Genomic DNA, 14245 nt, shown 5'->3' on the forward strand with positions numbered 1-14245 from the left:
GAGCTTAGCTTAAATGCATTCACTCAGAAGTACACACACCTGCCCCAGTTGTTTCTGACCACCGATATTAAACCCCAAATAATAGTAAAATGTGTGCCGATGCAAAGCGATATAATGTTCAGCCAAGAATGGTTCCATAAAGCCTGTTTTTGACGAAACCCTCGCCAAACCGAAACTGAAAAAGTTTGCTAAAATGTATGTCTAGATACAAACATGTAGGAGTAAAATACAAGACGCTGTCTGCTTATCACAGCTTAGCGTGATTGATAATCTATATCTACATAAATCAACTCCCATACAATCAAATAATTAACCTGGGTACCATCCGGATGGAAGTTCGCTTCTGCTATGAACAGCAGAGAAGCAATATATAATGTATAATGAATATCAGAGCTAGAAGCGACTATATAGTATATAATGAACGTCTGAGCGAACTTCATTCCGGATGGTACCCAGTCTACCAAATCAGGGGCAAAGTATTGCAGAGTCGAGGTCCTGGGCTAAGGCAAGAAGGCGTTCAGCAAGGCATATGTTTCGGCTCTGGCCAATTTGGGTTGCAGTTTGTGATAGTGGCTCTCTGGTGCACACTAGGCTGACTTGAGAAATTTGAGATCTGATAAGTGCTATCAATATTTGTGTGGTTGTTCATGAGTTTATAGAAAGAGGTAAGGCGGGCGTTTCTCTTTTTTCTAGAGAAGGAGCCACTGCAGATCATAAGGCATTTGTGTCCGTCCTGCTACTAATCCACCGAAAGTCATTCAAGGTCACCAGGGCACCCTGCGCTGGACAGCCTCCATCGCCTGTATCCCTTTGTTGGTATTACCTAACAAAGGTAACGAGTATTATGACGTCAGTAAGACGTAAAGTTCCCCTTCGGTCCCGCCATTGTGGTATGGGGTCGTAACGGAATTTCCCCAGCTCTGTGCAAGTTGCACTCGCACTCATATCACTATGACGTCTGTAGACTTGTTCAAACCTCCAGATTCGTGACTACAGCCGCAGAGAAGGTCGCAGTTCAAGTTGCTCCGTGATTCAGATATTTTGCACGATCCCTGTACCAGGTAACGGGTAACATTTCTGCTAATATGCGTTTCAAGGGCACGCAAACGGGAATATATTTCTTGAAAAAGCTTGAGTTAGGGAAATACGACTTTATGTAATCTACGGTTTGTGTATGGTTGGCTTTCTTCGTCATTAGTGAGAGTTAAGTACACGTATTTGCTACAATTGATGGGTTAGCTAAGAATGAATACATAGCGATAGTCAATATTTTGCTGCGTTCTAAAGAACAAAGAAACAGACATAGTTTGAAAATGACAATATGAACTAGTATTGATCTTTGAAGAATTGCGTATGATGAGCTCAATGTGAGGCATAAGTACTGTAAAAATTATGTTTTTCGCCAAGTGTAGATTTACAAGGCAAGTTAGTAGTTAATGCTACATGCTTGGTGTTCCTAACGCTAATTATATTGCGTTAGCATGATTATAGTTTGTTAGACTAATTGTTGGTATCAAATAGTTGTTCCAGAACACTTCAGAGGTCAATTGAGGTCATGACTAAGATACAGCGTCCATAGTGACGTTTTTGACAACATGAACATCGTCTCCAAAAGCTTTAATAGTCATAGCCTGAGTGTATGCACCAAAATTGTACACAGTATCAAATCATTTGCACACAGCATTGAAGTGGGCGCGTTTTGCTTTCTTGTCGTTTTATATACAACAGTGTATAAAGTTTAATCACAAACAATGGCGAGGGCTGAAACCACGCGAGATTTGGTGGTGTTTGACGAGATCCAGAAGAGCTACCGGCCGGATGAGAGTATCTTCCTTGTCTACACGCTGGACCACGCCTACACGCCTAGCAAACGGGACTGGGTTGGACTCTTCAAGTACGTCACATTACTGTAAAAGGAGACGTGATCGCTGTGATTTTATGTTCGCGATTTTCCCGTTGAAAGCTTCAATGTGAACGTTTCCCATTCTACAGTAAAACGCTATGATGCAGTTCCAGTCGCAAATACTACATTTTACAGTATAACTCCATAACAAACATTTTTGTCTTTCAATGATTGTCTAAAATAGGCATTGGTCAGTGGTTTTAAAATGCAAAAAAAAAGACCATTATAGCTAACAGCTTTAGAGTGATTTTATACTGCCTTGCCTTGGGTAGCTTGTGTTGGTCATCCAATAAGTTACGACCACTGAACTGTACTACCTTTCAGGTTATAAAAATCTTAATTGTTTGCGTTTTCTTCAATTCTCAAAAAGTATACAAATAGTATTTTTAGCTGTGATCTGTGTTTTTAACTGCTAAATAATTTTATGGCCCAATAAACCAAACATCAACATTGCTTTGTTCTTAGGACGGGATGGAAAGCCTTCCACGAGTACATAGCCTTCGAGTGGGCTCCCAAACAGCCCAAGCGAGAGAAGTTCCCGTTAGTTCGTAGTGTGTACTTCTTGGCGAAGGACATGGCCCTGCCCTCTAGCGGCACTCAGGAGTATAGCTTCCTGTACGTCTCTCGCAAGAAGGGTGTGGTGGGAAGTTCGACTACCTTCAGAATCAGGTACGTATATACTAAGTACAATTAAAGTATTATGTTAATTCTTTACGCTCACTTTTATGTGTTAGCGAAAAGAATTAACATAATCTATGCAACTGAATTGATAGAATAAAATAGAACTTTATTGCGCGACAATTGTAACAGGTACAATGCATGGCAATCTGAATATACATGTTGAACTATATACTATTGCAAATATCAAACGATTAATTGATTGAATAACTGCGATGAAAAACATGTTTTGTGAAACGTTTCGCTTTTGGAATACAATTCTTCTTGACAGAGTCAGTGTCCTCTTTTGCATTTTTATGATATGAATTTTAGACAAAGCAATTTTAAGAAAAGTTATAACCACATGAAAATAATAAGAAGGACATAGAATGATACGTTTTGCATGGTTGTTTCCATTGAACCTTTATGCAAGAAGACAAGCAAAACAAAAAGAACGCACCAGCAAAAAGATTATGTTTCCCGACAGGAAACATGCTCAGTGAATGTATGAGCTTGTAATAGATACTAGTATGTCCATCGGTTTATTAGTTTGTGCGGATATTAGGTAACTAATCATGAACATGTATCTGTTTCTATCCTAGTGAGTACCCTGACCAACTGAGCATGCGCTGCCGTGACGCCGGTCATGACGACTTCACCATCATCGAGACCAGCGTCAGCGGACAGGACGCCGACAACTTCGTCGTTGTCGACGCCGACGGCACCGATTCAGGGCGCGCCAGCCCGGTACCATGGCAACGGTCAGACGCAGGTGACCTCGATCTCGACCTTGGCGATGCCCTTGCCGAGTTATTCCTCACAGGGTCGGTAGAAAACGCGGAATCGCTGGGAACTGGGTACCGAAATGGACGTCGGCGATCTTCATCCTCGCTGCTGTTGTTGGAGAACCCCGACATAGTTCGGTCCTTTTCCTCGACGCTGATTGGCGGTTTGGATCTTCTCGTCGCGGGGGCAGAAACAACCGAGTGCAACGCGACTGTTGCCGAGTCTTTCGCGACTTCTGCCGAAGAGAAATTGTCGGTTGTGCCGTACAAGAGTTTCTTCCAAGACTACAGTGGCAAAGTCAAGACTTTGGAAGAAGAGGTCGAAGAGCTCAGCGACTGTCGGCGGTTTGGTGTACCGCCCGGGCTAGACAAAACACTCTGCCGGCAAAAGATTAGCAAGAACAAGGGGAAGAAGAAGTCAGACGGGAAAAAGAATGCCATGGGCATCGGTCCTCTAAGCCTGCGTGACACCATCTTACAACAGGTGACAGCTTGCAAATCTCAGATTTTTTTCTTTCGTTTGAAAGATTCAAAAAGCATTCCTGACAGAACTGGTAGTACTATCATAGTTGAAGAGGATGATACGACAATAACTATAATGTATGCGACACAATTACACGCTAAAGCTAGTGAAATTCCTGACTTAGAACTTTACATCCTTTGTACAACATAGGATGATGGACAATGCGCCATATCATAAAACTGTAATCAACCATTGCATACTATAGGGACGTGAATTTATCTCATATATTACCATTGAGTTCCTTTATCTAAAGAACTACAGCAGGAATTAATACTATGCAAATCTAAACGCTTTCAACCGGTATCATTCAATTTGAACTAAGCTCTTAACCATCTTCTGACCGTGTCCCAGAAGGCTTTGCTCCAGGTCAACATCGACGCTTTCCTTGCCTCTCCATGGACCGGGCAGGAGTCTTCCCGCGCGTGCGCACCAGCCATTCTCTACGCACCCCCGAGCATGTTTCTTGGCAAGGCGAGCGATGGAACCTTACGTATGGAAGGGATAGAAACGGTGTGGAAGACTGTTGCTGAAAAACAGTTTAAGTCTTTGCAGGTTTGTTAGATAACCTTGTATTCGGTTTCTGTTGTTTCTTTTTCTTAAGAAAGTGTTTTGAAAAGGGCTTATTTTGCTTTCCTTCACTTCAGAACACCTCTTTCTCTTGCCAGTTTCGAAATATGTTGTGCAAATCGATACAAATATTTTGGTTATTGCAAATAAATTGTTTATTAAGGTCTTATCTGTTTTTATGGCAGGAAAAACTGCAGCATGCAAATGAAAAGATCGCATCTCACGACAAGCGCGTGAAAACGATGACCAATCAAATCAAGTCTCTGCGCATGCGTCTCGATGAATCACGTGATGAAGTGCCCTCGCCGAAGAGGAGCGCCTCTACCAATACAGGTGAGGATAGTGTGTTCAGCACCAGGGACAGGTATGTTAACCTGTTTGTGGATAGTGTTCAGCACCAAGGACTGGTGTGTTAACCTGTTTGTGGATGGTGTTCAGCACCAGGGACAGGTATGTTAACCTGTTTGTGGATGGTGTTCAGCACCAGGGACAGGTATGTTAACCTGTTTGTGGATAGTGTTCAGCACCAAGGACTGGTGTGTTAACCTGTTTGTGGATGGTGTTCAGCACCAGGGACAGGTATGTTAACCTGTTTGTGGATAATGTTCAGCACCAAGGACAGGTGTGTTAACCTGTTTGTGGATGGTGTTCAGCACCAGGGACAGGTATGTTAACCTGTTTGTGGATAATGTTCAGCACCAAGGACTGGTGTGTTAACCTGTTTGTGGATAATGTTCAGCACCAAGGACTGGTGTGTTAACCTGTTTGTGGATGGTGTTCAGCACCAGGGACAGGTATGTTAACCTGTTTGTGGATAATGTTCAGCACCAAGGACAGGTGTGTTAACCTGTTTGTGGATGGTGTTCAGCACCAGGGACAGGTATGTTAACTTGTTTGTGGATTGTGTACAGCACCAAGGACAGGTGTGCTAACCTGTTTGTGGATGGTGTTCAGCACCAGGGCAGATATGTCTGTGTGTGGATGGTGTTAAGCCTCAAGGGCAGGTGACGGTGTCTAGTTGCATGTGTTCAGTACCAGGGACAGGTGTGTTTACCTGAGTGTGGATTGTGTTCAGCACCAGGGATAGATACGTCTACCTACGTGTGGATGGTGTTCATTACCAGAGACATGCGTTCACTTGTATGTGGATTGTGTTCAGCACCCGGAACAGATGACTTTGGTTACTTGTGTGTAGAATGTGTCCAGCATCAGGGGCAGGTGTGTTTGTCTTTGTGTGGTGTCCAGTTCCAAGGACAGGTATATTTACTTATGTGTGTATTGTCTTCAGCGCCAGGGACAGACGTATATGTGGTAACTATGCCAGGATGTACAAAACATTTTCTTGCTGTGTTTTGTTGTGAGTTGAACCTATTTCATCTGTACATAAAGTGATAATTGTAAATGAAATTTTCTATTTCATTCTTCTGTACCGTTTCTGACAGCACCTCGCCATTCCCGTGACGTGTCCGCTCAGACCAGCCAATCAAACAGCGCAATGGTGTCTACCCATCAGGCACTGCGCGCCGAGAGAGACCGTCTCCTGGATCGCGTCAAGACCCTGACCAGCGCCAAGCAGCAGCAGGAGAAGGCTGCTAGGAAGTAAGTATGTTCATACCATGGTGCAACTACTATCCAGCAGTAATAGCACCTTTGGAGATAATCTTCTGCAAAATAATACGTTTACAGTTTGATCGCAACTCCTAGCTTTCACTGATCAAGAAACTTGACAATCGATCTTTAAAGAAATGTATATTGGTTGCGTTGGTTTGTCATGGCTGGGCATAGCCATAGGAAATATTTTCCATGTCTAGACGAGTACTGAGACTTGACGGGTTTTTATTTCTTCTTCGGCATTCCAGGCTGTCGTCTGAATTGGATCGTTTGAGGGTCAAATGTAACGATCTGGAGAAGTATGTGGATGACGTCATGTTCACGCTTTGTACCATGGGTTACACATGTATCGAGGACACCAAAGGCAACAGGTAATATTTGATGAATGTAATATATACCAATATTTTTGTTTTGTTTTCTTGGTTGTACATTGATTAGGTCTTCTTAAAATTATGACATTGGTGACTCGTGCACAATGATTGACCGAATCCAGTGCCAATTTAGTACACACTCAAAGTGACTAGATCGCACCGATTTATCTCGATTCTCGACCGATTCTTTAGCAAAGTACCCTTTGAAACCGAGACGGAGGGTGACACAGGCTTCCAGACACATTTCATGTAGCGCAGTCACATGTCTAAAATAACAAAGCTGAGGAATAGCCTGAACTCTGATTACAGTTTGTATCGGAACAAAAGTCGTTACAAGGTTTCATTTTGCAGAATCGACCTGTCCAATGCCTTACCGGGGTCCCTCTTGAAGGGGAAGCGGGGAAAGCAGCTCAAGCTCCCGGCGCTCTCAGAGGACCGCCCGCTGAAGATGAAGTCTCAACTGCTAGAAATGAAGGTTAGGTCAGAGCAATTAAAAAAAAACTTGGTTCTTTGCTTTATTAGACGCTGCAAGTGATAACAAGACCTGGAACCGGATTCGGGTTTTCTTCAATGTTCTTCACTTTTGCAAGATAAGGCGATCTAAGTCACCTATAGCTCTAGCTAGATTAGAAGCATCGATCCTACATGTATGTCATATTGAAGGGCCCAAAGTAAAATGCCCTGTATTGGAGTGCTCTTTTAACGATGCATGTCCTGAGCTTCAGTTGTCATAGTTTGGACAAGAACAAGATTTGTCTGTCTGAGTTGGGGAAGAATGCAATTCTGTATAATCATAGATATGTGTCTGTGTTTAATGACTAGGTCTTGAAGACCGAGGCGGAAAAGGCCGAAGCTCAGATCGTGAACTTGAAGACAGAGATTGCTGAGCAGGTCTCCCAGGTAACCCGGCTCCACACGGAAACTGTCGAGTTGAAGACGAAAATCTCCGAGCTCGAGTCCGAGATGGCTCGACTGCGAGCGGAAAATGCCGATCTCGGCACGAAAGATGACGAACTAAAGGCGGAGAATGCCGAATTGCGGAAGAAAGCTGAGACGGTTCGGGGCAAGAACGACGAAGTCTTGACGGAGGTGATATTCCTTAAGGAGGACGCGAAGGTGAAGGAGCGAGAGCTACAGTCTGCTCTCTGCAGAGAGAAGACACTTGCCGCTCTACTACAGGTACGGAGAAACTACGAAGTCCTATATTGTTATCAATGCCACTGTTAAGGTTTAGTATCAATTCAGTTCCAAATCAACGCGCCATCTTGAAATCGACTCAGTCGCTCATACTGTTCTGAACAGCAAATTGATATATTTTAGTCAAAGAACATGAGTGCCTTTACCTTTGTGCCAAATATTTTCCCCAGTATATAAAAAATTATATAATTTTGACACGTATTTTGCCACTATAGGAAAGCTTAAAGCGGCTGTCATTCAAATCAACAGATGGTAACTGATGAAAAGATAATGAAAATGAACCAAGTTGTCAACATTTTTTTCATCAGGAGGAAAATGAGGACCGTAAGAAACTCAAAAAGCAGTTGTCGGCCGCTCACGTGAAACTCGCAAGCGTGCAGGGCGAGAGAGACGCTCTGATAGAGACTGTGGAGCAGCAGCGCCGCCAAGCCAAAGAGACGGATCGTGCAGCACAAGACAAGGACCGCGACACCCGCAAGGAAACAGAAAAACTGAAGGTCGGTATATAATATGATGCTAGAAAAAAGTGCCATCTTTGTGAGGTTCTGTGATAGAATTCTGCGTGGGATTTGCATAGTTTAAAAGCTGCAGTTCCAAGTTTTAAAAAATACCCCTCTCCCCAGGCTTAGGTCAGGGGAACCAAAACCTTTTAAACCTCCTTATGGGAACTAAAAATTCTTCCTGTTATCATTTAGCTTCAGATAGCTGACTTGGAAGCCAGGCTGCTGATCGCAGAGACCGCAGGTAGTCTGGGTGAGAAGTCCTCGGGCGCGAGCTGCACAACTCCCGCAGCCTTCAACGCGTCGTCCGATACCCCACCAACCACCACCGTCACCACCACTCATCTGAAGGTAATACAGCAGGGGATCGCACATTATTGCTTGCATGGTGTTCAGCTCGATGTCTACTCACATGTGGCTTGATGACTCTTCTTTTCTGACTCCCTAGAGACTGACTAATTTTAAAAGAAATTTTGGTAACAAATTTGTAACTTTATATAGCTTGAAATAAACTGGTTTGTCATTCATTACAGGTGTTACCGAAAGAGGGAGGAAAACAAGACCAGGATGCCTCGCCTCGCTCACCCCCTTCCCTGGTACCTGGTGTAGCTCACAGGATGGCAGCCACCGCGGAACAGGGTAACCCTGCGCCCAAACAGAGTACGGAGGTTACCATTTTTTCAGGCACCGGGACAGCTTCGTTGATCCGACCTGTCCCGGTGAAGAGGAGGCCGTCTTTGGAGAGTAGGTCGCAACCGTGCTGCAGCGCCACCAGGCAGTCTGTTCAGGTACTTCAGCAGCTACGACGTCGACGTCGCTTTGTGAGATATAGATTTTCCTTGAGATGAATCCTTTCAAACTTTCTTTCCTTTACTCTCACGTTACTGTATTCCTTTCTTCACTCCTTCCCTTTTCTTATGATATATTCCCTGGTTACTTCATCAATATCTCCTTTATCCACAATTTTCTTTAATATCGATTCTATTTTATTTATTCATTCATTCGTTCGTTAAATCAATCAATCAATCTCGCTCTTCAGGAGCCCAAACCCCAGCGGATCCCCCGTAAGCGTCCTGTCCGTGGCACCTCCGCTAAGAAGAACCGATCCACCTGCCCGTACTGCCGCGAACCCTTCCCGGCAGGCACGGAGAAGAGCCGCATCCTCAAGCACATCGCCGCGCACTCCAAGAAGTGAGCCTCACGACATTGCCTGCGACCGAGGCTATCAAAGCAATCTTTATCATGAAATCATTTATTCATTTGACATAGGTGTTTTTTTACACAGCCAGTTATTTTCACCTGCTGACGTTTCGATTTATTCTAAGACTTGGATTTATTCATTTGCTTTCCATTTTAATCATTAAGTGCGTTGTTCATTCGTTTGTCAGTACGTACAATATCTCTTTATTTGCCGTTATCATCTCCAATGGAATTGCATTACTAACATATCAATTCTATTTTATTGAATAATTCCAACATTGTAAGTTTTGTCGGTTTTACGACAGCATATGCCGATTATGTGATGTCCTTTACAGCCTACATTGGTAGGAATAAACGAAGAGTGCAGTTATATCGTTGCAATCTATCAATTTGAATTCCATCGTTGCAATCTCTTTTTTAAATGACACCACTCACCTTGGGTTTGATTGTTTTAAATTAAGGTGTTGTAGAAGACGTCTAACGCTACTAAATCGGATATGCATGAATATATTATAAAAAGAGTATTGACGATCTCATCATTAGAAGAAAAGCTACAGCTTTTTGTTAACAACTTCACCCCTCCTTTTACCTTTGGAAGAGAAATCATTATGCTTTCTGTCTGGTTTGTTTTTCTAGTATCGGGGCAGTGTGTTGAAAAAAACAATACATGTATATAAAAAAATGGGGTAGTATGATGTAAAAACAACAACAACAACAAGAAAAAACAAAACTGCCAAAAACGTAACGACTTTCCTTCCGAACATCTGCTTTGTTTATTTTGTATATTGCAGGTATAAGAAAAACACAAAACTCACAAAAGGACATACATACATACACATACTTAAAAAACAGCTAGCTGTACAACAGACCATGACAGCTGTAGAAAAATGACTTCTTGTAGTACATGTCAGAGGTCAACAAGCGTTTAATGATACAGTACAATTATCGGAGGAGGGTAATCTTTGTAAGAATGAATAACATATCCTTCTTCGCCTTGATTCAAATCTCTATACCTAAATCCGTCTTTAACAAGTTTCTTTACACAACGTCCTTCACTTAATTCCTATGTCGGACAGCTAAAGGACAATTCATTTAGACAACACAAAGGAAAGTTACTTGGTAGAAGTCATGAGATTATATCAGGATCAATGATAATTATCTCCAGCGCCCCCCTGTGGCGAGTGACGGTATTGCGCCTGATGACGCTTTTGTTCCCGACGGGCCCCAGGCACAAGTCAGACCGACTTTCATCCCTTATTTACACTCACCAAACGCGAGTCGACAACTTAATCCTTGTCTGCGGCATATCAAATGCTCTTATTTTGTTTATCTAGGTAGCACATTTTATATAACATACACAGTGGATTGTGTTATGAAACGGTGCTCTTCCAACCATATCATCGGTGATAGGCTACATAAGAATTTGTTTGATATTTTAGATGGAGTAATGCAAGTTTTGCAATTCCAAACCGGGACCCAGCTTATGAAACAAAGCAAAAAATGATACCCCCATACATAAACACAAATCATACCCACGATTCTACTAATTGACATATCTTTATTGTTATCAAAGACATGTATCATTGTATGAAATGTCTTTCTCTTTACAATAGCGAAAAGTGGGCTGGCCAGGGGGTGTTCATTGAAATAAACACGTACGTAGCTCTGCATTCCGTTCATCTACGGTTCACGGCCATGATGTCAGGCAGATGTTACTTTGTTGACGGTAAACATTCACGGTAGACTTCAGTGGAACTCCATCGGTCATGCACCAAAATTAGATTCCCTTTGGAAACAAAGTAGAAGTTTGCCATTAAAGGGAAACGATGTTTTAAAAATGTGTTTGTTTCAGTGTATGCGTAATTCTGTGTGTGTGTGTGTGTGTGTGTGTGTGTGTGCATGTCTTACAACGATTATACTGATCGCACCATAGACTCCTAAAGCTTGACAGATCTTGAATTATCACCGTTGAAAGGTAACTGTAGGTCAGCATAGTGTGCTGGTGTTTTTCTGCACAACGAAGTGCACTTAGTCTAGTGTCCCGTAGCTAGTTACTTACGACTAGTTTACTATCCTCTTACAAATGGTGTTATTGGTACGACTTAAGGGGTTCAGTGGAAAGGCTCGAGATGTTGATATTGTCAACGTGACCAAATACTCATTAAACTGAACACCACCAAAGGAACAATGCTATTTCCTGTTGACCCCCAACATCGATCATGCTGTTAGTCTATATGGGACCACAGTGTTTGTTTAGTATCTCTATATCGTTCCTTTACTGCTTGTAACTTGGCAAAAATTTCCTCTGATATGGTGAATGGTTCGTGATAATTCGATATTCAAATGTACTACGTATCACTTACGTCATGAAGGTTATGTTCAATGGGTGTTGTGAGTGTGTGTGTGTGTGTGTGTGTGTGTATTTATACGTGTGCACGACAGTGTGTGTGTGCAGTTTGTATATATTTATATGTGTGTGTGTTTATGTGTATATATATATATATATATATATATATATATATATGTGTGTGTGTGTGTGTGTGTGCGTGTGTGTGTATTTGTGTGTGAAAAAAACCCACAGCCATACCCCTCCAAACGTCTGCTTGCAAAGTTAATACCGTTCTTGAATTCAGAAGTGTCCGGAATGTAAAGTATGTCACACCGACCACCTGTCCTCTAGTCTGACTACCGTAACATCCGTACGTGCACCTTCCATGGTAACCCGCTCTGACGACAAGTCGGACACAACTGAAGTCATTACTAAAGCCGTGTTCACAAGTGCGTATATGTTTAAGTCTGTATGATGTCCGTATGGAGCTTAGTTAGACTCTATCAGGCTCTACAGGTCACTGGAGTGGAAATTGCACAAATATAGACGCATGACATGCCAGAGGAGTTGGCTGGCCGAGGAGTATGGTTTGCGACCCAGCTAACTCGTTTGGCATGTTATCTGTCCACATTTTGTCCAGTTTCTATTTTCCAACGACCTGTATGTGGAGCTTGATAGAGGCTATTACTTCCATACGGCCCTCATACGCACTTAAGAAGCCAAGCAAGGTCATGTAGTGCACTCAGACCTAGAGCAGACTGCACTACTTTATATTTGCTGAACTGATTTGTAATAAAACCATATAGGGCACTATGCACTTTAAAAGCCAGGACAAAGAGGACTTAGCTAGGCGCCGTGTTAGGTCAGCTTTCAAGGAAGCGAAGACTGTATGCGTAGGCTAAATGGTGAAGTCGTAATTTACGGTAACTTTAAGCTTCTTCAGAAAACTTCTCTATACTTGTGCTCATTCGAGCCCAAAGCACTGAAGAATTCACGTTGGCGAAACATGTCTGTGTGTTGGTTCAAATGAAAGATCCGAAACAGGCCTGAGCACATGCGGATCCAGTGTCCTTCCTGAAGAGATTGCAGAAGTTTGAGGTGGTACCCTTACGTGCACCTTCCGTGGTAACTCTCAAAACAAGTCTGACAACATTTGGATTCATCTTTAAGAACTGTCAATCAACGGTAATCTGTTCAGCCCCCGTCACGCATTCAGGACCTTGCAGCTCCCGAACACTCCCAACCTAGTCTCTACCAGACTCCGGATCGCTGAAAAAATCGTAGAAATGGAACAAATAGAGGAGTAAGCCGGCCAGAGGAATATAACCAGCCAGGGAACAGCACGCGAGCTGTTCCCTGGCCGGTTATATTCCTCTCTATTTGTTCCATTTCTACGATTTTCCAGCGATCCGGAGTCTGGTAGAGACTACTCCCAACCAAGATCGGCGCTGGGTTGGGAGTAGCCTGAAATCGGTTCTATTCTTACTCTAACTCCGTCAGTGAAGTACGTAACTGGCGAAAGATAACGGATGTTATCTGAAACGTCTGACCGTTTCCAAAATCATATACAGTTGCTGGACCCTAGATAAAACGATTGTGTCATGATCAACAAGAATCATTGTATGATTTCAAATCACAGACATTTTACTAATTAAACAGATGAGTCAGTCGGCAACATAGGGGGGGAATATTTTTGGCTAAATTCGACTATTCTAGACCCGAACTTACCACAATACATTTATTTTTACCTTCAATGACGATTGTATTTGCATATCTTCGAGCCACATTTTTAAATCATCCTTCCTAAACCATCAGTCCTGTGTATGTACCTCCGCATGAAAATTGGGTGAAAGGTGAACTCGTAAATTTCTAATTTATTGTATTCGTCTCGGGTGTAAAGTGAGTTAATATAACGAGCATTCACGAAAAAAAAAACACAGTCAATGGCAATTAAGTTCTGTCAATAAGCAAGGTTTGTCTTCAAAACTGGACTAAGATATGGATTTATATTTGAGATGTTTTGCTAAAGCGCCACTTGGCATGACGTCAAAATTGCTTGGAGGGAAGAAGCACGTACAAGGATCAGCATGCGCATGCGTGGGCTAAAAATCCATCGTCTCAACCATGACTTATACATGTCCAGACTCGGCCCGTTTGTATCTCTAACAATGTCAAGACGAGTTTTTTTTACGTCTCAGGGGCCTTCACCTTTGACTTTCGCATGCGCAGACGGATCCGTGAACGAGCTTATATGGAACGATTCCTGTGCTCTCCTCCCTGGTCTGTAAGTGGAACATTCCAAATGTAAAGGTCGTTGGGACCTGTCACACAACAGGTCATGAAAAGTGCACATCCGCAATGTCGGGAAACAAAGGCGCCATTGTTCGTTCGGCTTAAGTCGTTAACGAATTAAGGACGCACGTAGACAATCTTTCACCTGGATGCCTATCGGAAAAACAAGTCACTCACATTCCATATCCTACAACCTGCGGCATTCTAAGACATCATGATACCACAATAACAACAACAAGTCTTAGATTGATTGATTGTATCTTTAGACATTTCATTCAGTTGACGCATGAGGAAAATGTTTCAAAATCTT

General features: G+C 42.7%; 2 protein-coding genes across 2 annotated transcripts; both read left to right on the forward strand.

Annotated features, from left to right (window-relative positions):
* The first annotated feature begins 819 nt into the window (after positions 1–819).
* LOC118403577 lies at positions 820–4429 on the forward strand. Its single transcript, XM_035802316.1, has 5 exons — positions 820–1061; positions 1729–1894; positions 2369–2572; positions 3163–3829; positions 4220–4429. Exons 2-5 carry the CDS (start codon positions 1752–1754, stop codon positions 4427–4429), a joined length of 1224 nt encoding a protein of 407 aa, XP_035658209.1. The 5' UTR covers positions 820–1061; positions 1729–1751.
* Positions 4430–6521: 2092 nt separating this feature from the next.
* Positions 6522–9552, forward strand: LOC118432762 (myosin heavy chain, striated muscle-like). The gene is made up of 7 exons (XM_035844382.1): positions 6522–6562; positions 6769–6892; positions 7240–7596; positions 7923–8111; positions 8310–8465; positions 8648–8902; positions 9154–9552. Exons 1-7 carry the CDS (start codon positions 6522–6524, stop codon positions 9307–9309), a joined length of 1278 nt encoding a protein of 425 aa, XP_035700275.1. The 3' UTR covers positions 9310–9552.
* The last annotated feature ends 4693 nt before the right edge of the window (positions 9553–14245 follow it).

The sequence above is a fragment of the Branchiostoma floridae genome, chromosome 16 (genome assembly GCF_000003815.2).
Source record: "Branchiostoma floridae strain S238N-H82 chromosome 16, Bfl_VNyyK, whole genome shotgun sequence".
NCBI lineage: Eukaryota > Metazoa > Chordata > Leptocardii > Amphioxiformes > Branchiostomatidae > Branchiostoma > Branchiostoma floridae.